This window comes from Anas acuta, chromosome 3 (assembly GCF_963932015.1).
Source record: "Anas acuta chromosome 3, bAnaAcu1.1, whole genome shotgun sequence".
Lineage (NCBI taxonomy): Eukaryota > Metazoa > Chordata > Aves > Anseriformes > Anatidae > Anas > Anas acuta.
In genome coordinates this window covers 24,997,710-25,024,248 of record NC_088981.1, presented here as the reverse complement: position 1 = coordinate 25,024,248, position 26,539 = coordinate 24,997,710, and the positions used below count along the sequence as shown (strand labels likewise).

Here is a 26,539-nt window from a genome sequence, read left to right as displayed (position 1 = left end):
CTAGCAGCTCAGAAAGGGAAGTCTGCCTCTAGGCCTCTAGTTGGTGACCTTTGTGTGCAAAATGTATCGCCATAAACAATGAAGACCTGACTCTTGGAAGTAAGGTTTGTTGAGCACTGAATTCTTTCTAAGAACTATTGAAATTGCTGTCTCTCTAACAGGATAGTCTCTGGTTGTGTGAGAAGGCATGCGAGAGTGGTATGCTGTCTTCCCCTCAGTATTCTCCCCAAGAACTGAGAGAGCTCTGGAGAGCAAAGGAGCTGTGTGGAGATCCTTGTAGATGTGAGGAAAGATGAGGGACTTGCCTTGGATAACAGGGTAGCGTATAATAAGGATGGAAAAGTGTACATCGGGATTCCTTCTTGGAATAATACAGAATATTAAGGTATCCTTTAATGTTGGATTTCAACTAAAGCGTAACAATATTTGCACATCCCTTTTGATAATTACAAGTGGACTGATACTATTCATTTTCTATAGTATAGATGTTGATCTGACAAAAACCAAAATGTTTAAGATAAACAGTTTCCTTTTTATATGAAGTCAAAGACCTACTTGTAATTAATAAATGCACATACGAATGCCAACTAGCCTGTCTTTTGTAAATTGAAGTACTACTGATTTAACTCTGTATAGAGCCGTACCAGGATCCACTGGAGAGCTGTGCTTAGAACCAGGGCGTCTGGTAAGTCTTGCTGCAGCAGGTTCCATGCAGTTTGAGGGGTTGCTCTCATCTGTGCAGGGGCTGGGACAGCTAGGGTTTGGGATTTGTTAGGTTTAGTTTGTTTATACCATTATAATTTTAGATATATATATATATTAAAAAAAATAAATCAAAGTTTGCTTATACCAAATCTTGAAGTACTGCAAACTTAGCCTGATAAGGAGGTTTTTCTGGTAGCCCTGTTATTATGTATGAATTTGGTGGTACACAAGTGAAAGTAAAATAAGGTTGAGGAACTGCACACTAAAGAATGTAAACTAAATATCAATGCCTTGCAGTATGCTGAGAACTTACTTATACTGTGGTATGTTAACTCTGCAGGTAGAATTAAGGTTTGTCAGATTTTGACCTTAAGCACTCTAAGGCTGTGCAGATACTTCTACAGTTACCGCTGATTTACACTTCTTTGCTTTAAGGTCTTTAGAAGTAGGTGAAAACAGCACAAGTAGCCTCTTTCAGTGCAGCACTAATTTTGTCCTAGAGCTATTATAAGTGAGGACATCACAACCAGATCATGTATCAGTTCCATACAAATGAATTCTCACCACTGCAGTGGTAAGGTAGTATAAAATATTGGCAAAAGGGTTACCTTGAGTTTTATTTAATTGAAGACTTCAAGTACTATTTGGTGTCTCCCAGATAAGACACTTCAATCAAAAGCAAAGGCCTTCATAAAGATTAATTGCTAAGTATAGGAGCTGGAAGTATTATCATATAGTGCTCTGGTGCCACATATGAAATTCGTGTTCTCCCACAGGTGTTCAGGCACATGTTGTACCTGCTGTCTGCAGGCAGTCCGTAACTCTCCAGCAGTTCCCATCTTGGTTTTGCCTTCAGCCTATCAAGGGAGCGTCTTGTTACCACCGTACTAGCACACAGTCTCCATTTTCTATTGAGTAAAACTGCAGAGGCTTTAAGTCGTTGTCTAGTTCAACTTCTTTTCCTGCCAGCTAGAATAAGAAAGGAAAAAAGATTTCAGTTTAAGTCTTACCAGACCTCTGTTAATGTAAACCAAATTTAGATCAGGCAGTTGCAGTCAGGGAGGATCAGGCATTGAATCAGGTCCTAAATTAACAGCAGGAAGACTGCCCTCCTTAAGTGAAATCAATTTCATTAGGTAGTATTTTAGAACATGCTATTGACCTTTAGCAGCATGAAGTATTTTGTTGCTGAATTACCTAATTTTAACTCACTTTAGAACTTTCGTAGGACAGTTTCAGTTCTGAACCAGGAATTTTAAGTAGGCGATAGAGCAATCCTTTGACCCTTTGAATAGTCATGGACTCTGGAAAAGGGAAAGAAACCAAGTGGTTAGAAAAATGCTGCTACCACTGAGCTGTAGCGAAGTACTGGTTATTCAGCTATACTTGCTCATAGCAACAGTGAAAGGCTGTATTGCTGCTTCAGTTCTAACACTGCAATAATGTATTTTGTACCTGAAATGATAACTGCTAATGTCGAATTGAAAACGGTTCAATCTCTGGTGGGTCAGACAGAATAAGCTACTACCTTTGAAGCGTTTTGATCCCACATGCCAAATTAAAGTGTTATGGCTTCATAATTTACCTTTTTTGAGTTTGAATTTGCTACACACTAAACTAAGTGACCTTTGGGACATGTACCAGTCAGGTTCTGTCTGCTTGCAGCTAGTGACTGTTCCTTGAAGCTTTCATACCAGAAATTGGCTTTCCCAGCACAAATAAACGAATGTCACTGTGGAACTAGTGCCACTCTTAGAAATATTGCTACGTTAACTCGTCCCAACCAAATTGCCAGCAGAGTTGTATAGCGGTTTCTATTATGAAGTCAGTTACACGGCAGGATATTTTTTGTAATGGATCTTGAATGAGTAAATGTAGTTTGTTCCAGAGGTGATACCTGTGTTTGCAATAGATATACTCAATATTTTGGTTGAACTTTTACTTCTTTTTGAAGCTTTACCTAAAGGCACAGCAATAGTGAGTTATTCCTGTAATACCACACATTGTACTTAGACAAATATTTTTCTATCAAACGTTTTTGTAAAAGCTGTATCTATCTGATTTTATGCAACTTGTGATAATAAATGTGATTTTTATTTTAGAATAAAGTTTGTGTAAGTCTGTTCTTTCAGACACCATTCTGCTACATCTCTGAGACTTCAGTTTGATTTAGAACAAAGTCTGTTCATTTTGGTAGACACTACAAGCACTAACATTTCACAAAAGACACATTAGAAATCTGATTCTGACCTGTATCAAATTTAATTTATAGCAATTTGTAAGATATAAGAAATAAAAATCTATAACTGCAGAGTACATAGTTGGCTCTTACAACTTCATGTTCTTGTTACTGGGCAAACACACCCACCAGCTTTCATACCCATTAATTAGCCTTTGATTGCCTCATACACATTACATGAAACCAGCAGCACACATGGTGACACATGCATCAATTTTCAAACTGGACTGAAAGTAACTAACTGGGTGAAGGTCAGAAAAATAATGACTTTCTCACATGAGTTCTACCTTTGTCATTCCTTTATGTAACACAGTCTTCAGGAGCTGACAAAGCTAGAGGCAGCTGTCATTCTCTATTACAGTTATTTCAAAAGGAGCTATACATCTGAAACAAGAAAGAAGGCTTACCTGGTAGCTTTTTTTCTACTGGCTTCTGTTCAGGTTTGTCAGGACATTTAATTGTCAAAGCTTAAGGAGAACAGTAAAGCATTAGTGAATAAGGTAAGTCCTATTCTGTCAGAAGCACAAAGACGTTCTAGTCTGTTTTTATACACTTCCCCCCCACCCAGCCTGATCTTCTCAATTACAACAGAGCCTGTGTCTGAGCAGCTATGATAGCATTTAGTTGTTCTCTATAAAGTTAAAATTAATTTTTCATTTTTATCATTTGTAAGCTTACCTAAAAGTGCTTCAGTTCTAGTTAACTTTTAAAAATAACCTGCAGTAAAATGTGAAAGTGTCTACTCCAGGTTAAAAACCTGCTTTAAACTGTCTTAATTTCCTCAAAATATATTTGTATTATATTTTTAACTTAAAAAAATAACTAGAAATTAAGACCCCTTAAGTTTCTAGTATGTCTAGCCAACTACATTCCTTGTTCTATTTAGTTTTCCATCTAAACATGAGAGTATAAGTGCCTTAAAATACTATTTTGGACATGGATTAAAAATATACAATCAATTCTATCAAATGGGAAACAAAGCTAAGTACATCTGGGATATTAATCTAGCTTAAATATGTAAACAGCCCCAACTACCAAAGCTAGCTTTAATTTTCTTGACTTTCTAAAATTAAGAATCTGATTAAAAAAAAAAAAACTATCAGAAAACAATTCAGCTGTTAAGGTTAAAATCTCAAATCTTTTCTGTGGAAGTCATTGAGACTATGAGAATAGAGTACTGAATTCCTCATTAAGTCTTATTTAAGAAAATAATTCAGGTTGGTTAGAAGGAGGAAAGGAGATGGGGTACAGAGAAGCAGGTATCTAATCCAAGTCATAGATACGCATATTGCTAAGAAACAGAATTACATGCTGCAACCTTGTAACCTCTCAGAGGCTTTTGAATGCTTTGTTCTCCCTAAACACAAAATTTATAAAATATTTCAAATGCAGAAAGAATAATTTTGACCATTTCTGGCCTCTTACTCAGAAGCTGATTTTTCAGAGTCGAAGGCTGTTGTCCCTTCAGTTCTCCTTCTTCAGGTGCACCATATTCTGTGTGAAGGAAAGCGCGCATTGACGTGAGCAGTTCTCAGACTAACACCTGACAGCAGCCCTGAGAAAAGCAATCAGTGTTGGATTGGGCACAAACCTGCTGCCTCGGCTCCCGCAGCAGCTGTGATGCCGCACACAAAGTGGTAGAAACACCGCACAAAAGCACAGGGCGCTGCAGGCGGGATCCTTGACCAACAGCTCTGTGTATTTAGCAGGGAGTGGAGCAGGCAGCAGGCAGGTGGAGGTGCTGCCTGACACTCCCACCTCTAAGAGCCCCCGGTGCTGCACCAGTAGGGCTCTGGGGCAGGTGCTGGCAGATGTCAGCTGAAGCAGCAGCACCTGGAGGGGCGCAGCACTGTGCAGCTGCCCTGCAGCAGCAAAAGCCAGGTGCATGCAGGCCTGCCTACAGGTGGGCTTTACAAGGCAGGAGGAGCACAGGGAAAAGCCCCTGGCAGAAGGGAACAGACTGAAGAGAGAAAAATCTAGTGCTACTGCAATGCCAGAAGTGAGGAAATGCTCATTTTACTTGTACTTACTAAGGCAAAGAGCTGCGTATCGGGGATGGGCAGCAAGAAATTCTTCACTCGGTCTGTTTCTCTCTGAGTTCCAATTCCCGCCAGCTGCTAGCCACTCTTTTCCAAATATTTTGCGATAATCAAGCTCTGCTCCTTTTCTTTCAGCAGGAAGGATCTGTACTGGCACGGGAATGGAGCACAATAAAATTATATGACTTTCCAGAAAAGAAAATCTATTTCATGACACTGACCCTTACAATCACTTTGATGTTCAGTACATGTTAGCACTACCAATAACCTTACAAACCCCATTACTAAGTACTAACTGATCCATAAATTCAGTACATTTTAAAGCTATTAAGAATCTTATGAGCTCTGTACCTCCTCTATGTACTGTCTGATCCACAGATGAGTATCTAAGCCAAGATGTTAATTTGTATTATGATGCAGATATTTTTTGTAGCTACAGAAGAGATGCTGTTTCTGACCTCTTTCATGCTAAAGGTGATGGAATAATCAGTACTTTACTTTTCTGAACACAATCTTAAAAGAAGATGAAATGAATTCCTCAGGCAATGATTTAAAAACAATTTTTCCATAGACTCATGCAATTTGTTGATGCATCACGTACCTCAGACTTGTTCAAAACTTCCAGTTGACTTATCTTGGCAATAATTAGCTGTCTCAGGGTCTCCGGGTTCTTCTCTGTGTCCATCAAAGGGTTATTGTGACACTGCAGTGACCGCAAACTTGGCAGTTTCTCAAGCTCATTGATTGATGACCACTGAAATGGAGGGGAACAGTCTTTTGAGGAAACATAAAGCATACTTCATTTCAGAACAATAAACAGTAACGTTGACTTTTCCTGTACAATGGCCATGAAAGAAACTGTTTTTTTGGTCAGCAGAACCAAGTACTTTCATCCTGTTCTTACATTTAATTAAAAAACTAAACAGACCAGGGACTACTCAGCATTTTAGATCGTTAGAATTCCACAAGAAGAATTATGAGGTAGAGGAGGGACAGGACTAACTACCACAAACCTGTTTAACTGAGATGCCAAGAATCTTTTAAAATTCTAAATCATCTCTCTGTGTTGATCAAGGAATTCAGTAGATGCCTCAAGATCTTACACAAGCAATCAAAAAAAATTAAAATAGCAAATTTTAATTTAAATTTAAGTTACTCTTAAAGATAGATGTATATGCAGAATGCAAACCCACCACAATCTAACCTACCTGTGATATTTTATTGTCATTTATTGCAAGGCGCTTTAATGAAGGAAACATTTTAGTCTTGCATCCTAGGAAAAAAAATAAGTTTACAGACAATAACGAAAACTTTAAATAAACAGAATTATAAAAATATAAATAAATTGCTAATTTTACATACCAAATTCACTATCAGGAAAGTGTATGGAAGATATTCCAGTGTTTCTAAGTATTAGCTGTTCTAATCTGAAATTTAATAGATACAATGATTACTGTAATTGGTACAGAACATTTTTTTGTAAAAGAATATACTTAATTTTTTTTTTTTAAACAAAGATCTAATAAACTTTTGGCAGTTATATAGATAGTACCCACACTTCAGAGAATACTTTTTTTTCCAAGGAATAAGTACAATAATTTCAAGCTTTCAAAATAACTCCTGGATTTGAATGGTGTGATTTGCCATATAATTTTTTAAAAATAGGCTGTTAATTCCTCATGGCTGCTATTTTGGCGTACAGCTCAAGATAATAATTCTGCAGATTAACAATACTATTTCATTAGTCCCACAATATTCCATTCACTGGAACTGAAGTGCTCTTAAATGGAAGGAACACTACTTTCCCTGGATAAGCCCCAGAGCACCAAATCATAGTTCAAGCCCATAAATACCATAAAGACATTGCTACTGAGTGTACAGTGAAACAGAATAATCTGTGTAAAGGGTACCACCACACTCACTTAAAGTGAAAATATGTTTAAGCAATGCAGTATAGAAATTATACTTTTTTCTTTAAAAAAAAATAAATTTGAAGTACACATCTTTCAAAGTCCTTAATCTACCCTCAAAAGCACATGAAAATTCCAAAGAGAGTCCTTGTGCAGGGGACCCGCCAATACAAACACAGTGACACGCTACTACCAGTAGAGTAACCACTGTAACCTTCACCATAGTTAACAATCGCAAGCAGATGACAGAGAAGCAGCAGAATTATTGCCAGCTCCCTCCAATCTCACTGTATTTTGCCTTCTTTACAAAGAACAAACAGGTAGGGAGCATGGGTGTAAACTGCTGTTGGAAACTGCCCATCACCAGTGATCTTTAATGTGCCAGCCTCAAGAGCAACACCTGCCAACAAGCTGTCCACCAGCGTTCTGCAGACTCAAACAACCACGAGATGGCTGCGCAGCTACTGATGAACCTCTACGACACTGTCCTGGTCAGAAATTTTTTCCTAAAAAGCCACTTCTGTATCTTTTTTGCTTTGCCAGACCACAAAAACTCTACGGTCCTGTTATCTTGGATACAAAGGAGGACATATTAATGCATAAAGAACTTAGTAATGTGATCAATTACTTTAGTTTCATAAGTATATAATAAAAATCTCATAACAAACAGCTTAAGAATGTCTTGCTTATAAAAGATAAAAAAATAAGACTATATTAACGTAGCTCAATTAAATAATGCAGTTACTCTCCTCAAGAGGGCAAAATGCTTCTATTTCAAGAATCCGTAAACCTTCGATGCAACATCAAAATGATCACATTTCCATTAACAAAAACTATGGAGATGAATAAGAACAAGACAAAGAATTTCCAGCAAATGTGTTTAACAGCTACCTGGGGAGATATGCTATCTGATGCAGCTGATCTCCATCCAGCAACTGGTTGTCTGAGAGGTCTAACAATTTCAGGGTCTGCAGGACATTATCGGGCCTGCCACATCAAACAAACAAACAAACAAAATCAACAAACCTGCACCAAACAAACAGAAAATTAAAAAAAATAAAAACACGTTTAGTTATTTTTTAATGAAAACACTATTTTTTAAAGCATATAACTGCATGCAAGTAATTGCTTACTTATTCAAATGTTTTGAAGTACACCGTATGAAGCTTGCACCAATTATTTTACAGTTATGTCATGGTGATGCAAACATTACAGGAACGTAGCTCTATCTGCTATCTAACTTCGCAGTACATCACTCACAAAATGCTCACGTACGTTACATGTCTTACCTTTCCAAAACTGTAATATTATTAGAAGTAAGGTACAATTCTTCAAGTGCTGGCCATCCTTGAGCACAAACAAGGACCTAAGAGCAAAACTTAATTTAATATAACAGAAGTTGAGAAAAATTATTCCAGAAATTACACTTTATGCAGATTTCCTCAGAACATATTCAGAATAAATTATAGTTTTCAAAACCAGAAATAAATACTGGAGATTGCCTAGCACTCCCTTTCTTCCACCTGGTGCTTTCCTGTGTCTAGGTCTACAAGCACAGATGAAATCAAACGGGTTCTGCACAGCCACACAATCTGTGGTTCCAAACTTGTAGGACGACACTACTGAGATTGGCTTCATGGGCCCTGTAGTCCCATGTTAAATGGGCTAATGGGCTCAAATGCTAATGTATTTGAGAACAGGACTTCATCCTTAGTGAAACAAGATACTAGAATAGAATCATTTAAATGTTTGCATATTTCAGTCCCTGAAAAAAAAAAAAGTCAAAGCTTTGTTTATTCTGTGCTGTGTCTGTTGCATGTAACTAGGTATCACGTATTTCAAGCATTTTCTGTAGATGCAAAGACACTAAGCCAATCTCATGCTGATGCAAAGTGATGCCAAAACAAGTATTTCATGTCATACTGACCTATGTTCTTTCTCCTTGCATTTGTTCTATATATGCACTAAAATATAGATAAACTTTTACTAAGTACAAGGAAACAAATAGCATTCAACCTTGGGAACATGAAATTAAATTTTACTTCAAAATGCTTAAAATTGACTGGTTAATTTACAAATGTAAATGAGGTTAAGCATTTTTTTCATTAGACTCTAGTGCCAATATAACTTACATTTCCAACTAATACAGTTAAGTCACAGCACCTCTTCTGAGGATGACTACACTTCAGGAGAAGAATATAATGTATAATATTTAATGTGCTTTACTTGTTTCAAAACCTACCAATATAAATGAAAACAAAATCAAGGTTTTTACCTCTGTCCATGTTATCTCAGTCTGATTAAGTGCCAGAACCTTCAGTTTTGAAAATACATTAGATACAGAAATTGATGTAGATGGAAATTTCATTTTGTTTTCACTGTGTAAAAAGAATAATTATCACCATAAACTTAAATAAACACAATTATTTAAGTCACTAATTTGGAATTATGTACTAAGTACAAAAATAATGTAAGCATTTAAAAAAAAAACAAACACTGACATTGTTTCACATATTTAAATATATTACAAAATATTACTTATATTCAAACTTTTTTCCTCATTTACTTTCCCAATTCAAAAATGCATTTTTATTCATCTATGGTTTCCCCCGCCCTTTTCTTTCCCTGAATTTTGAATGTGAAAAGAATGATTTTCATTAATACTAAATGAAACAAAGTCTGATTTGGGGCTTAAACTACTTAATGTTAATTGAAGCTATCTAGATTGAAACAAAAAGTATGTAAAACAAAAGGATGTGATACTCATTGTCAACAGCAAAAAATATTACTATCAAATAGTTAAAAGATTCAAAACTGGAGACTTCAAACTAGTTTTCTTAATCTGCCCTCCAAAGACATTTGTGTTTCTTTCTTGAAGTATGATCTACCTGTATATTAAGACAAAAAAAAATTCTCGATGTAGTTACATTTACATATTTGTAAGTAATTTTTTCCAATTTAAACAAGCTCTGAGAGAGCTGCTGGAAAACTATCAATTTTATTCTTCCAACGTTCCTTGCACAAAAAAATCATTAACAGACTCACTTGGTGATGTCTTTCTTTTTTAAAGTAAACTCTTAACAGAAGGCCAAAACAATTAAAAAAAACAAATTCAAGCTATTTCAGTTTGTAGTCATAAGCTTCAAATTCCACCATCATTTCCATTTTACATTCCAGTTTCATCACAAATAAATCACAAATAACTTCTGAAAACCTGTTAGTCTAGGCTGCATTTCTCAACAATGAAAAAATGAAATAATTATTCTAATGAATTAAAATAAATTTTCCATATTCTCATGTATGCTGATAATAATAAGTGACTGCGTATGCTTCATGCAAAGTTAGATCCTAATTTTACAAATAGCACCCAGGTTGCAACACCTGTTCAGTGCTAAATGTTGAAGAAAATGGAACACCTACAACTATTTAAAAATAGTTTTTGTCACGTTAGCTACAAAAACAAATACAAAAATTGTGCTCGCATTGTTATTATACTAACATGGCATTTATTTCAATTTAGCTTACATCCCTTTGAAATTATTTTAGCTGCACTGTGTGTACTGCACAATGAAGGCTTTGGAAGCTGGTAATAGGACAACAGAGATCACATACATGACCACATGCATTCGTTGTTTAAGGACATAATGAAAAAAAAAAAAGTATTTAAAAACTTAGCTCCAATTAAAACCAGTATTGAGGCATTCAATTATCTTATGAACGTTGACCTTGTATCTAAAAGAGCCTCTTCTTTTTTGTTCATATCCCCAAAGGTACAGAAACCCAAATATGAATATACCTGATATTAAGTGTTTCCAGATTTGGAACTTGAGAAGCAATATCTGTGACTGTATCCCAAGATGACAGCAGATTTTTTGATAGATTTATATGTCTGATATCTGAAATTTCATATTAAGAAAAGAAACATCTCAAATGTGAACTTCCTTTTTCAGACACTAGAGTTAGGGTGTTTGTTTTTTTAATCAAATAAGCAGAAATAGAATACATTTGTTTGCCCTAAGAGGTACTACCATTCAGTTACAGCAAATTTTACATTGCTCTGTGGTACAAAAATGACTTAAGAGAGCTTAACTTTACAAATCTAAAAATGGATTAATTTTTGTATTGATAGGAATTCTTACCAATACTTACAAATGAACAAATACACTTTCTATTCCTCTAATATAGCTACAACATGCGGTACGCTGAATACATTATTAGTTATATATTTGAAACCTGTGGAACCTACCGAACCTATCCACTGTATTTTTATGTGCTTACCTAATCTAGAGTAAAATTTTAAAAATCGCGATGCTGGAAACGTCAGTCACAGTAGCAACCTCTGACAACATTGTTTATTTTCACCCACAGTCCGCATTCCTTCTCAAAAGTTGTAGGCTTCTACATTTTAACTCTGCAAGCATTGAAATAAGCCTCCAAACACAAACTATGGTTTTAAACTTTGTTTGTTTTTTTTTTTTTAATAAAAGGATAAAAATACAGTTCCTCATTCTTTGAAGTGAACACTTGGAATGCTAAAATATATACTTTTTTTGTGGTATCATATTATACAGCACCTTCAAAAAAGGATACTAGCACATGTTCTGTTGATTTCCTCTTTCTGACCAGCATGGCTCACTGCACACTCACGCACCGAGATATCTACCAGTAGGTTCAGCTGGCTAAATGAGAAAGAACATTCTGTTAAGTAATCTTTGAACAGAAATAACATAATATTATGAAAATAATATTTTCATAAATAGCTCCTTTAGAACTTGGAATTGAGGTGCTGGAGCATGTCCAAAGACGGGCAACGAAGTTGGTGAAGGGTCTAGAGAACAAGTCTTATGAGAAGCAGCTGAGAGAGCTGGGGTGGTACAACCTTGAGAAAGGGAGGCTCAGGGGAGACCTTATTGCTCTCTACAACCACCTCAAAGGAGGCTGTAGTGGGGTGGGGGTAGATCCCAGGTGACAAGCAATAGGACAAGAGGAAATGACCTCAAGTTAAACCAGGGGAGGTTTAGGTTGGTTATTAGGAAAAAATTATTCACTGAAAAGGTTGTGACGCACTGGAACAGGCTGCCCAGGGAAGTGGTTGAGTCACCATCCCTGGGGGTATTCAAAAGAGGCGTAGATGTGGTGCTTAGGGACATGGTTTAGTGGTAGCCTTGGCAGTGCTAGGTTAACAGTTGGACTTGATGATCTTAGAGGTCTTTTCCAACCTAGATGATTCTATAAATTAGCACTGCACATTTTAGTATCTTTCTTGGATATTTATACTTCCTTGGACTCTTATACTGCAAAGTAGGTCTGGTTGAATCACGATTTCTTATTTTTCCCCCACCTTCCTCTTCCCCTTCACGCCCCTCTCCTCTGCCTCCTCACAAAAAAAAAACTGATACTTATCCAACTGTAAAAAAAGAGTCATAAAACAGACACACTGTAGCTATGCAAACTGGAATTTAGAGTTTCCAAGTTAAACGTGGTTTTGGTAATAATTTCTGCAAGAGGTTCTACGTTATTTAAGCATTTTATATATATATATATATATTTTATTTTTTTTTTTAAAAAAAAAGCAGTTTTGACTGCTAAGTATGTTCTGGGAGGCAAAGGGAGTACATCAGTGGTCCCGGAGAGGAGACTGCCACCTACTGAACTGTTATCTCTCTGGTAATGGAGGTCATTAGAACTGCAGTCTACTACACATCATTGTTATTTGTTTTTTCTTACCCTCCCAGGTAAATGAGCATTGACAAGAACTGACTGAGAGATGGCTTTACTAGCAGTACAGTGACTTTCTGCTTTCCTTCTCTTAGTTACATAGTCAGTGCTGATGTGATTAAACAAAGATGAAACCAGAAATACTGTACAGTACTCAGAAAAGACATAATTTTTAAATCCATCTATTTTTAAAGGACCACGAATGTGTATAGGTAAACATAATGCTATAAAAGACATTACTGATAATATGCAGATCATCCTGTGTGCTATCCAAATATTCAGTTTACCATTCATTCATTGAAATCTCAAGCAAAAACCCTGTATTTGCAATTGTCTATTTGTTCTCCATCAATCTCAATCACATGATATTTATCATTCAGCAGGAACCTGTTCTCTGTCCTGCTGTACTGCCACATTAAAATAAACATGTACCAACATGATAAAGAACGGCAGTATTTGTAGACCCAAAGTTACTTGAATGTAGTTTGCATACAAGGTCTTGACTAATTTAACAAGAAATTTCAGAGTAAGTTTAGGGGCAACAAAACCTGCCATTTCACCAGATCCAGTCTACATGTAGTTACACGTTGCTGCCAAAAGAAAAATGTACCTGTTTCCCTCCATGCATTCTCCTTGAATTTTCCAATTTGGCAACTGTGTGGTTGCTGTACAACTTGAGCTAGTTCACGGATCCAACGGGAAACTACCCCACAAAACAAAGAATGGTTTCATACTAGAACAATGAGCTGAACCAGCTCACCTTTTGACATAACACCGGATCTCATGTTCAAGTAAACAGCAGACACAGAGAAAGGGAACAAGCAAGGTTATCTCTTGGCAGTAGCTCACAATCACATCAGATAAAGAGCATCATGTGAAATTAGACAATTTATATCAGAAATTTCAAATAACCTTTTAATTCATCAACAACTTTCTTGAACGTTCTTAGAGGAAATAGTACTCCAAGAACTATGGAATAATTACCCTAGCCATTTCTTTCCTTATGGTTGAACAGCAACATATCCTAGATTTTCATATATTACACTTGCCTTTGTTGTTCTGCAATGGAATCCATGCCAATAAGTTCCACAGTCTTCTTTCCCAATACTAATGTATTCTTTGTCCCATTTTGAACATCTTGCTCCTTCAGCCCATATCGGTCCTTTACTGCAGTGAGAAAATCTACTCCAAAATTTGCCTTGTTTGGCCGGATAAATGATCCTCCTCTGGGATGCCTAGAAAAGAACAGCCAGGAAACAGTGAAATATGAAAAGTTATCAAAAGTATGATAAAAAAAGAAAGTCTAAAAATTACTGATCATTACTTTATTAAAAATACCACGAACCAAAGCAGTCAAAGGGAAATTTTACAGGCTGATTTTAGAGCACCACTCCTGCTCACTGAAACCAGGCAAGGCTTGCAAAGTATCACTGATAGCATTTGAATGTTATGAGAACTCAAGCACCACATCTCCAAACGTGCTTACACATCAAGATTACCATGCCAGTGCCATTATCAGAAATAACCATTCCATTGTTTCCAAACTCACTATGTACTGAGTTTTCCCAGAAAAGAAGTTTCTACCTATGGACAGACACAGACCTAAATCATATGACAAACTTGTCTGGAGCCTTAGCTCAGCTTATGGCTGAGGAATACTCAGAATAGTAGGAAGAAGAGAGGAATCAGAATAGTCAGCATTCCCTCACTATATTTCACTTGAATAATTCACTCATAATTCTAAGAGAATGCAGTTTTGTCAAATGACATAAGATGCAAATTGTACCTCTTGTTATACTAACTCAAACTTAAAAAAAACAACAACAACAAAAAAAAACAACTAATACTAACTTGGTAAAATTTTGAAAATGAATATTTAACAAAATTACCTGGCTAATGCACATTCTACAGAGTCCTATGAAGTTTCTTAGTTTTCCTTTGAGCTGAAAAACACACGACAATTTCTCGCCATGCAATTGCTTTGACAATTTCTATCAAAACTAGAAAGGAAATAGTAGGATGAACTGGCAAAGACAAGTTGTGGGAATGGTATCACGGAACAGATGGAGGATCTGATAGGAGGATCAGCCAGAAAACAGCAGGAAGAAAATTGGTAGTTATGATTACCTGCCTGCCTTCCAGCTGAGAAGAGCACTGACTCTGGTTGGAAAGTACTCAGGAGGATGAAACCACTTATGTAAATAAAACTCCTCTTTTCAAAACAGCGTGTAAACGTCAAGTGGCTCATTAGCAAACCATAATATACATCATCAACTCTACAGAGTCCAAAATTCTCTCAGAAAAACAGTAACCAGAGGCCATGAATCCTATGGACCTATTGCAAGGAGGTGGAATAGCCTGGGCACCATATATTTACATTTTTATAAATGATCAGTACTGGAAATTGTCTGTGCCAGCTGTATTCATTAACATTTCTGGTATTTATTTTAGTAAGTACTCTCATATCATAATTAAAGAACCGGATAGAACCAAAGTATTATTTACTTTAAAACAATTTTCAGTCTAGTTTTGCAGCAACTAAGTTTAGAGTACAATGGTTACAAAACATGCAGACAAGCACATTTACCCAGAGAATGTGAAGCCAGTGTGAATACTCATATTCAACAGGCATTTTCAATTACCTGTGTTTTTGATTTAGTAAACCTCTCTTAAGCCTTTCCTTCCACTTCTTTGAAGTTCTTCATAGTTTGCAAACATTTGCTTAGTTCAAATGTCAAATTTCCTCTAATGTAAAAACTTCCTCTTAACAACACTGCTTTAAACAATAAATCACATTTTCACTGCCTTAATTATAACATCACTTACACGTGACGTACATCACTCCTACACTTGCATTTACTTAAGTCAAACAGCTTTGTAGATGGCAGATGCAAGATTCCACTGGGGTCTCCATAAATAACATTTCTTGTTCTGTTTGCCTGTAGTTTACCCTAGATCCTGCTGTATGTTTATTTTGAAATCTGCTATTCCTTCTCCTATCACTTCGACTTTCCCCGCTTTGTCATCTCCATTCCTCTGCACTCAACAATCCTGCTGCTCACTCAACCATTCTGCTAATTCCTTCCTCTCCCCAACCCTCTCATCAGAGCTAACACAGATGCCCACACCTCCAGCCTTCTCGTCATGCCATTTATGCTTGGCATAGACAAGACCTTTGGGTCTCTCCATCACCATACCCCTTCCTAAGTCCATTTCTGTCTTCCCAAGTCACCATTTCCATGCACTTCTCCGTCCTCTCATTGTCTTTGCAGAAACCAGTTCTAAGCTCAGGGAAATAAAAATAAAGAAAATTAGATATTTTGCCTCCTGCTTTCTTAGGCACTAGGGTAATTTGAAGCTATAGAAAAAGTATGGTGCATTCCCTCTCTCAAGCCCATCCTGTTTTTTTTATTTGTTTGTTTGTTTTGATTGTAGGAAGATCATAGGTGTTTTCTCTCCTGCTACCATCACTTCTGAGTACTGTTGTGGTTTAACCCGGCCGGCAGCTAAACACCACCCAGCCGTTCGCTCCCCCTCCCCCTCCCTCTCTGGGATGGGGGAGAGAAACGGGAAAGTGAAGCCCGTGAGTTGAGATAAAGACAGTTTATTAAGACCGGAAAATAATAACAACAACAATAATAATAACAGTAATGATGATAATAGTACTACTAATAGTAATGCGTATGAAACAAGTGATGCACAAGGCAATTGCTCACCACCCACTGACCGATGCCCAGACTTACCCCGAGCAGTCTGGTCCTCCTCCCTTGGCCATCCACCCCTATCTACTGCTCAGCATGACCCCATACAGTATGGAATACCCCTTTGGCCAGTTTGGGTCAGCTGTCCTGGGTCTGTCCCCTCCCAGCTCCTGCTCACCCCCAGCCTGCCTGTTGGCAGGACAGAGAGAAGCTGAAACATCCCTGGCTTGCTGCAAGCACTGCTCTGCAACAATTAAAACATCAGCGTGTTATCAGCACTCTTCTCATCCTAATCCAAAACATAGCACCCTACCAGCTACTAGGAGGAAAATTAACTCTGTCCTCACTGAAACCAGGACAGTACTCTGTCCCTTTCAATGCTATCTTGCGTAATAAATACTCAAATCCACTCCACAGCCTAAGTTTGTTTTCCAGTTCCATTTTATTAATTTGATCTACTTTTTTCAAGAACTGTCAGAGAGAAGGACAGAAAAGGAGATGCTGCAGTAAGAACCTATTTTAAGGCAAAATGACTACATGTGCGAGGAGAGAGGTCACTTACCTGCAAGTTGTTTTCCCTAAAATACACTGCCTGTATTAAGTTTCACGCTAGGGAGTACAAGCTGTGCAAGACCAAGCTGTACAAAGCATACATATGTATCACACAGCCGATGTACAACACGCGGACTCGTGAAGAAGCACACCTACCAGCCATCACTCTCCACAACGGGGAAACAAGCAGGTAATTCGGACAATTCCTAGCCCAAGGAGTCACCCAGTGTGCACATTGGATGGTTGGCTGTGAGTACTAATCATCAACCTGGCTAAAGCTGAGCGTTTGGAAGCCAGAGAACAGGGATTTTGCTCTGATGTGTGCAGAAGGTCCGAGAACCAGGACAATGCAATGAGCAGAGGTGAAGTGGCTGAAGGTACGTCCCAGTGTCCTTAAACAGGAAACCTGGAATATGCCCACGTGGGGCTCTGACAACCAGCTGGCTCTGGTTAGCGAGTGACACTTCTTTCTGGCTTTTAAAATAGGCAGGCTGACCCCAATCTCGGAAGACTGCTTGTAGGGCACTTTCTATTCCCGACTCAGTAGCCTGAAGCAATACAGCCCATCTGCTGGCATGCTCGGGGCCCTTGAAGGATACTCATTAAAATTCGGGTAAGCTTCCAGTTTCCACTGTTTAACCATTTTCCTGAGGGAGAAAAAAAAAAAGGAAAAGAAAAAAAAGAGGAAATTGGCATTGTTCTTCTTTGCTAATGAAGAACCAAGTCGAAGTGTTGCCTATCATCACAGGTACGTGACGGCTCCTCAGGCGCCCGTGGATGTCACACGCGTGCACTTCTCAGTGCCCGAAGCACAACGCAGCTCTGCCAACAGGCACAGGTGTGAGCATGCCTCTCAGCCAAGGAGAGGCCTCGGCTTTATCTGCCTGGATGGGAAAGGTAGATGGAAGGGTGTCTTTGCTCAGTACTGGCTGTTTCACAACTGCCTCAAGGCAATTCTAACCACGGCTGGAGGCAAACACCCTGCACGGCTCAGAGGGTGTCACCAATTAGAGCTGTTTGAAACCGTGCCTATCTCCTGCATGAGCTCTAATCAGGTCTTTGCCTTGAAGGGGAAGGTCCTCAACAGATCAGACTCCTTTTAGAAGAATCTACACACTTTGGTAAAGAAAGCCTGTCCAATTTGTTTTTGAATAGGGTCTGTGATAGCTGCGGCATCAAACAGGGTTTGTAAGGGACACCCAGGACTAATGTGCTGTGTATCAAGTTCCTGACTGCACAGCAGCTTTGCAAGCATCAGCAAGTAATTGAAGTTCTCCTAAGTTTACCTCAGTCACACAGACATGAAAGCTGAGTCTGAGCTTCCACAAAACAAGGAAAGAAAAAAATAAAACCACGACATCTGCAGCTCCAGATGCTCATCTGAAGGCTCTGCTGGTGCACAGGACACATTTGGATAGTGGTTAGGGCCAGCAGTTTTGTTTCAACACCCTCCCACTGCCAGCAGAGAGCAGAAATCTCAGCTGGGTACAGCACCACACAGTGAAACAATCCAAATCTCCTCTCTGAGATCTTCGGAGGCTAAAAGCAATCTTGGGAATGCACGCTCCCCTTACTAAACTGCTTTTTCTTCATAGACACTAAAATGAGATTGACATCTCCCTGTATTTGAAGAATTTGCTTGTGTTCTAAGCAGATATTCCTGGAGGTGAATCTGTCATTCCTGAAGGAGAGAGAGTTTAATTCAATATAAACAGATCTTTTTTTTTTTAGGCAGGAACATAAATGCCATGCAAACAGTGACAGCTGATGGTCACAAGTGCTGTCTGTAAATCTACAAACATGCCCCTCACAACTGATAAAATTCACTGAAGAAGAAACTGAAAACATGTAATGCCTTTGCAAGGCTAGCTTGGCATTTCAGGACTACAAAAATATACAGGAGTCCAAATTCCCACCAGAAGAAAATAAAGCAAAGGGAAGAAAACAAGTCCCAAAGAGCTGAGAAGCAGCTGCAATTCTGCCTGGCTGAACGCATCACAGAAGCAGGTTTTACAGCTCCTGCTCTCCCCTCCTTTTCTCTGCCTTGCTCTGAAAGGCAACCCTGGGGAAAGAGGCTACAATTTAATGGGGTCAACACTTCTAGCAATGGCATCAGCTGATAATACCAGGGTTGTGGGGTTGTTCTTGGGACAGGCCACCGTATTGATGCCAGCCCAAAGCAGATGCCCCCTCAGCACAGCACACTGCTCAAATTAATCAAATTTGATTAACTAAATCAAATAAAATCAGGATTCCTCTATAAAGAACAAAGCTATTCTTTAGTAGGAGAGAACGCATCCCTTCCAACCGTGAACCAAAGCACTCTGTGTGATAAAACAGGACGTCACTCCCAACTCATGCGGTAAGCAGAGAAGTATGTCAGCTAGCACAGGGGAATCCAAACATCTCACTGCCAAAGTGGTGTGGACAAAAACCAGCTGCTAAAACAGCCATGCACGTGTAAACACTGCATGTGAATGGGATACCTGAACCTGTCTGAGAGGATGTCTGTCCAAAAACCCCGTATGGTTAAGGAGGAAGATAACCCTTCTGCCAGATTAACCTGTAACCAGGGAATTACACGGAGACTTTTTCTGGGGGGAAGAATCTGGGTGGAGGGAGGACTTGGCTTGAAAGAAAGCATGACGGAAAGCTAAACATCTGTACCTGGGGGGAGAGAGAAGAGGGTAGGAGTCCAGCAGTCAAGACCCGGCCTGCAGCTGCCAAGTCACCCTGCCAGCAGCACGACCTCTCCTAGGCCAGACAGAGCTGAGGTGAGCCCGTGCCTAGTGAGGGGACAGAGGTGGTGAGGAGCAAGCTGTGTGCCTGACATCTCAACATGCAGGTGGCAGCCTGGGGGTGCCTCCTACCCACACACACACCTCAGCAGACTGCGGGAAGCAAGGCAGGGGCATGAAAGCTGGAGCGCCTGCGTCTCCCAGAGGAGGTGCACACACCTAGGGGGCTCGCAGGCCCAGGGCAGGTGCCCCCATAACCCACAGCCACCAGGGCAGGACTCCTGTATCACTATGTGAAAGGGGGTGTGCGACCAGAACTTCATTTTGAAAGCACACTCCGGTTTCATTGCTGTGTGTGCATTTTAACACTGCTGTAAGGCTTGATTATTCACGTCTCATTTCTTGAGGCGCTGTAGAACACAGCTTACTTTATTAGATGATACAGTAGTGTGGGTGACAGGTAAAATAACAGCTTCCTCAGTTATTAGGAAACAAGACTTTATTATCAGGAAGAAGAATCACAAATGCCACTAGAGTATTCATTGTCATTTCCAGCTACTCCAGATTTGATAAATACACTCACGATGTCTGTGTGTTTTGAAGCACTACTGTGTTGTTCTTTGGTTCTCAGATCCTTAAGAAGTTGAATTTGTATCACATAAAATATGATTCAGACATACATATTGCCATGAAACATATGAGTTTAGGTAGTGTTTCCACAAAACATACTACATAGACTACATACAGCTGTCTGCAGACCTACTGATTTATCCAAATGAGGACTCCTAAGAAGATCCTTTGGGAAGGAAAATTTCATATTCAGTTTTATTTTCTTCCTGTGATGTCATCTTGAAATATCACTGTGAAAGATTTTTTTTTAAAAGCACCCCTTTCAAAATTACCTTAGAAATAATTAAAAATAAAAGCTTGTCTTTTCATTGCATTTGTTTACAGTTTAAGGTACTCCATCAGCTGCTTTTGCTTATCAGAATTCAAGGAGTTAGAGAAGCAGACTTCTAAGCAAAGGGCACTACTGATAAGGTTTGATTATATACATATATATATATAAAAAACAGAAATTTTTACATATGTATACATATACATACATATACACATTATAAAGAAACAATGTAAAAGATTACTACTATTGTTTGATAAAAAAGAGTTGATACATGAAGGTGTTTTTTTTTTTAAAATCATCTTCTTGACAAAATAAGGTATTCACTTACACAGACAGTTATGTCTGTTCTCTTAATCTTCAGAAATACTCCAGAAAACAGAATACAAAGAACAGGTATTGTATGAACAGCACATTCAAAGATGAGTACATTTAGGGCTGTTATGGTTATGTGCAGCTTCATTCAGAAAGCAGATTTTTTACAACAAGAATTGAGAGTGTTCTCTGAGCTCATGTTTCCTAGGAGCATACTAATGATTACTTGCATTAGTTCTCCTACAGCAGAAAATAACTAGTTTTAACTTGGAAACTGCTTCAATTGAATTCAAGGCGTTTAAAAAGGAATTTCTGCTAACAAACTCAGAAGACACTATTGTCTAAAGACCACCGTTTTCTATTCTTTATCTAGGAAAAATCCAGGAATGTTGAATTTCTTCTCTTCCATCAAAAATGTCCTTATCCTCCTTAAGCCTCACCTTATTTTTGTCTTTTTTTCCTTGTACCTAGTGAATCAGTTCTTGTATTTCTTTGTTGTTTTTTCCTTTTTTTTTTTTCTCTCTAAGGACCATATTTTGTGTTATCTCATTTTCTCATAATGAGGTCTCTAGGGCTCCCACCATACACAAATGTGGAAGTTAAGAAGACAGACTAAGAACTCTGATTTGCACTACTGAACACAATCTACCTCTTCCCTGTTTGGCTACGGGTGGCAGAGAATATTCCCAAAAAGGATTTCAAAATAGCTACTTCTTAGTTTTGAATTATTTAATAGGTAAATTCTGTTGATTCAGTCTGAGACCAAATAGCTCTGCCTGATGGTTTGAGAACAACTTTCATGTGAACTGATAGCAGAGTATATTCTCTAACGGGCCTGGAACCACTATCAGGTCTTGACACAAGTACAGAAGCCTCCTCTGCTACCTCAGGGTATTCCATTTGTCCCCCTGGAGATATTTCAGCAGATAGAAGACTTTTTTTCACAACATAGAAATAATAATTTTGATCTCAGTTCTTCTTCTTCTGTGTGTCATACAGCAACAGTGCAGTTCTCTCAGTCCCCTCCATACCATTGAGCTATAATTCAGGTCAGAGAAGGTGCCAAAACTCATCTGCTCATAAAAATGGAAACAATCACAATTTCCACAAGCTGAAAACACGTGCTCTAGAGTTAGCAAACACATGCACCATGGCTACATGTTTTTAATTATTATTTTGGAAGAAATTAACAGGAAGAACTCTTTCCGTTGAATCATCCACTCAGAGCAAAATAGATATACATATATACTACCTCCGGCTCAGAAAAATCTTTGAACCGTGACTAGCTAAAGCTAGCAAGACTGTTGCTACATACTTTTCTTGTTCTTTCACACTCTTCCAGTCATCTGCTATTAGCCAGTATCAGACAAATCTTTGGACTGACTTCATTCAGCCAGTCTTATGAACTTCATTCACATGCAAGTTGGAGAAAAAAAAGGACAATTTGCTTATCTTCTCATCGATGACTTTAACTTTCTCAGCATAATTAACACAAGGAATTAATTTCAGAGAAGCCTTACATTTCCAACAAACCAAAGCAAACACACATCCTAAAGCAAGACCACAGATAACTTATTTTCTTTTGTCATTTTCCTTCAGGATGAACTGAAGGCTTTTGAAAATCTAAGTGTTCACTGTCATAGAATTTGATTTATATTAGATTTATTTTACTTAAATGAGCACTCACAAAGTTAGGAACAAACAGCAATCAAACTGCCCTTTTACAGTTACTACCACCCTATGAACATAAGAGGAAGACAAAAAAGACGTATAAATCTTGTCTCCATTTTGTCTCATTAAGGTATGACCAGCTGTGATCCATTGGTCAGAACAAACATCCATGTAATGCTGCACCCTTTCTCCAAAAGCAGCCAAAAGAAAACGGTTGGGGTAAATGTAAAAGCAAGGCAAGTATTTTGATGATAAAACCTCAGTATTCTCTTATCCTTCACCAACTGTCTGCTCTGGAACTTACTGAGCTAGCAGCCCACAGTATTTAAGAGTCATTGCTGGACTTTTCTTCTATGAATTCATCCAGGTATTTTCTTTAACTCAAATTTTCAGCAGTTGCAGTGGCCCCTGACATGGCAATCAACAGCTTGCAGCTGTTTGCCCTGGAGTCCTGCATTCCCCAATTTCAAATGTGTTAAGTGCTTGAGTCTTCCACGTTAAATACAATGTATGCGTATACTAATTAAATAAAAATAAAAGCCCACACAGCTACATTGTGTTTTGCATCCATTAAACACAACTGAACTTACTTAACAGTTACTGAGTGGTTCAAGGATCAATCAATCATTATGTGTTACTTGGTAGTTTCCCTTAACACTATGCATGCAAGTCATCTTAAATCCAAAACAAAACAGTACCTGAGACAGTTAATACAGACCAATACTTCACTTACATAAGAAAGGTAAGTAGGACATACCGATTTTCTTACTGAAGTAGAAGATGAAGGCCTACTAAGGTAAGACTAACAATATCCAAGAAAATCACATTTTATTACCCACCTCTGAAACCACGACTTGTATTTTCCAACTGTTTACTGCATTCTAATCCCTATAACTGGATCTATAACAATGGAAGAGCCTTTATGGCATAGCTGGTCACAGCATTCAAATTTATTATCTTTTTAAATATCAGCCAATTGATAACAAAGGGATTTGCCTGAAAAATTGACCAAGGGCATTTCCCCATAACCATATTGCTAATAGGCAGGACACGTTAACAATGGGAATCAGCTCACCTGCATTTAAAATACTGTGTTCCTTCGTAGGTACCATCATGTTTTCCTCTCTGAGGATCATCCCATTCCACTCCAAGCCAAATTCCTGAAAAATATGGTAGATACATTTTCAAATGTAAGACATTATAGCTCTAGAAACTTCTGAAGTTCATCTAGCCTAACCTTCCCTCTCAAAGCAGAAGATTATGACCAGTGCTAGATCAGGTTAGACAGTTAAGTCTCTACAAAGCCAAATCTTGAAAAACTCCAAGAAGAGAGCTTCCAACCTCTCTGGGCAGCCTATTCCAGGGCTACATTTTTTCTGTAGTGGAAAAGATTTTCCTGATGTCCAAACTGAACCTTTCAAGACACAGCTTGTGGCTGGTGCTCTTTGTTATAAAAGAATTTGGCTTTGTCATCTTCGTTATCATCTTTCAAACATCCATAGGCCACTATTTGATGTCACCTAACTTCTCTTCTTTACCACGCTAACCAAGCCCAGCTCCCTCAACCTCTCTTCACAAGACACGTTATCCATGTCCTTGACCCCATTGGCAGCCCTCCACTGGATTCTCTCCAGTTTATCCGCATCCTTCTTGAACTGGGATAACCCAAACCAGACACATTATTCCAAGGGCAACTTTATCTAGAACTTCTGCCCTCAGAGGGGAGACAACAGCTTCCCTTAATTTGTTGGCCATGTTCAGTATTTTAAGGTAACCCAGTAACATGGGCTTATTTCACACTACATGCAGAAATTCTTACTCCTGGAATTTCTTAGGCCCACTCCTAAAGTTCACGGAGCTTGCTCTGGATTGCAGTTCTGCTTTTTGTTACATCAGCCAGCTAAGGGTGATCTGGGTTTTAACTTGGAAGCTAGATAAACACAAGGTGGATGAAGGACTGTTACGTGGGTTGGTTTTTGTTACACCAGCCGGCTGAGGGTGATCTCTGTTTATTACCCATGACACTGACGATGACGTTGAACGATACAGACCCCAGAATTACCTCTGGGTTTCCTGTACGTTATGGGTACCAGCCAGATGTCACGTCATGGATTACCGTGCTTCTGCCTGACCGACCTGCAGACTTTCAGCCCACTTCACAACCCTTCCATCTGCCTTGGAGTTACCTAGCTTCCAAATTATACTTTTATTCGAGACTGTGTAAAAAGCCTTATTAAACACATAGGATACTATATCCCCTATTTGGTTTGCCCACATTCCCCATCCCATCACCACAGAGGTAACCACGCTGGCCAGGAAGGACCCATCCCTTCCGACCACCATCCCCAGCTGCCATTTTGTCCTCAGTACACCTGGAAACGCGCTCCTGGGGCACAAGCTCCGTGCCTTTTAGGGGCTCTGTGGCGAGGCTGAGGAGCCCACAGCTCCCCGGCCACCTCCCCCAGCAGCCGCCGCCTCCCGCCCGCCGCGCGCTGCCCGGTGCCGGGTGCCGCCCACCTACCCGCCGCGCCGGGCAGGCCGCCGACGTACCGCACGGTCGCGCGCTCCGCGCCGCACAGCACCCTGCGGCCCAGCGCCTCGCTCATGGCGGGCAGGGCGCGGGAAGCGCGCGCAGCACCAGCAGCAGCAGCAGCAGGAGCAGGGGCGGCAGCAGCAGTGCACGCAGCGCCTGCAGGCCCCGGCGCCTTCCGCGCTGCGCAGCTTGGCAGCGCCCGCCCCGCCCCGCTCAGCCCCGGCGCGGCCGCCAATGGCCCGAGGCGCCTTGGCGCCCGCGCCGTGTGGCACTCTGGGTAGTGTAGTTCAGGAGGGCAGGGGGTTCTGTGTGGGCTTCGTGTGCGAGGAAAGCAGTGGAAATAAAAATAATAATAAAAATAAAAAAGCAATGTAAAATAAAAAAAGCAACAGAGCCAAGCAGCACAGGTCGGCAGGCACCGACCATTGACAGTGAGCAGGTGGCTTTCGGAGCAAAGCAGGGGCTGGAAGGAGCGAGCACAGGCATTGCTCAGCACCAGGGCGAGGCAGGCGCAGGACAGAGGACAGGGCAGGGCAGGGCAGGACAGGGCAGGACAGGACAGGACGGGAGGAAGGGAAGGAGAACGGGACAGGACAGGACAGGACAGGCTGCCCGGCTGGGGTGCTCTGCAGGGAGACAGCGCTGGGCCCTGCTGCCACAGCCCTGCTGGCGCGGGGCCTTTGCCTGTGTGACCTGGCGTGAAGCAGCCCACACGCGGCACACCTGGTGCTGCGATGTTGGTTACAGGCGTCTGGTAACACCGCTGTATCGCAGCCGCACTGAGCTGTGTGGCACAAAGCAGCTGCTCCCCAGAGGGGCCTGCCAGTGAAGACCTTTGTGCCTTCACCTAAACGCTTTCTTTGCCAAAAGTAGGTGAGTTTTCCAAGGCCACCTGGTATCTCTGGGGTAAGTCCAAGTCCATCTTCCACACCTTTGGCGGTGGTGCCCTCTCACCCAGTGCTCCGTCAGCTCCCACAGAGGGCACCCTCGGAGCAAGGCTGTCCAGTTTTCAGTGGTGCAGAAGCTATCCCCACAGACCATGGTACCAGGGTGACAGCAAAAGCAGTAGCGCTAAGTCCTCTTGCTCTTCATTTTTGACTTGTTCACTGCTCCTGAGTGCAAACCTGAGAGCATGTATTAGTGTGAGGAGTTGAGCTTCATCTTGCTAATTAGTGTGAAATAGAGTTATTTTTATTTTTTTTTCTCCCTCTTTATCAGATATGCTTGTCTGAATCACCAAAGGCATTTTCTGTCAGAAAGGAATCGGGGTGGCCAGACCTGTAATTGTAACCAATCACTTTTCTCTTGGCTTTTATGGCTTCTTTGGGTTTTTACTTACATCAAGAGTTTTGACCTTTAAAACAACTAAATAAAAAAGTCAAAATGTTTAGTAAAACTTAATTTCTTTCACATGCCTACAAAGCGGTACATTGCATTGTCCTGCTCAGTTTTGTAGCTGGATGCTACTCTATGCAGCACTTGCAGTATTGGCAATACATGTTCTTGTAAAGGGAGCGTTC

The 26,539-nt window shown here is 39.8% G+C and overlaps 2 protein-coding genes across 4 annotated transcripts in view; one reads left to right on the top strand and one right to left on the bottom strand.

The window, feature by feature from the left end:
- Window positions 1-2,813, top strand: part of B3GALNT2 (beta-1,3-N-acetylgalactosaminyltransferase 2) — a 30,714-nt gene extending 27,901 nt beyond the window's left edge. For all 3 annotated transcript variants that reach the window (XM_068676202.1, XM_068676203.1, XM_068676201.1), the window contains exon 12: window positions 162-2,813. In XM_068676202.1, coding sequence (XP_068532303.1) covers window positions 162-296 — 135 coding nt within the window. In that variant the 3' untranslated portion in view covers window positions 297-2,813. The remainder of the gene's footprint in view (window positions 1-161) is intronic.
- Window positions 1,281-25,236, bottom strand: TBCE (tubulin folding cofactor E). Its single transcript, XM_068676200.1, has 16 exons — window positions 25,008-25,236; window positions 23,562-23,646; window positions 13,657-13,846; window positions 11,484-11,568; window positions 10,690-10,789; window positions 9,169-9,271; window positions 8,183-8,259; window positions 7,785-7,880; window positions 6,346-6,410; window positions 6,192-6,256; window positions 5,585-5,737; window positions 4,975-5,128; window positions 4,370-4,438; window positions 3,352-3,411; window positions 1,918-2,009; window positions 1,281-1,674 (listed from the first exon to the last, which is right to left on the bottom strand). Exons 1-16 carry the CDS (start codon window positions 25,090-25,092, stop codon window positions 1,582-1,584), a joined length of 1,572 nt encoding a protein of 523 aa, XP_068532301.1. The 5' UTR covers window positions 25,093-25,236; the 3' UTR covers window positions 1,281-1,581.
- Between the last annotated feature and the right edge of the window lie 1,303 nt (window positions 25,237-26,539).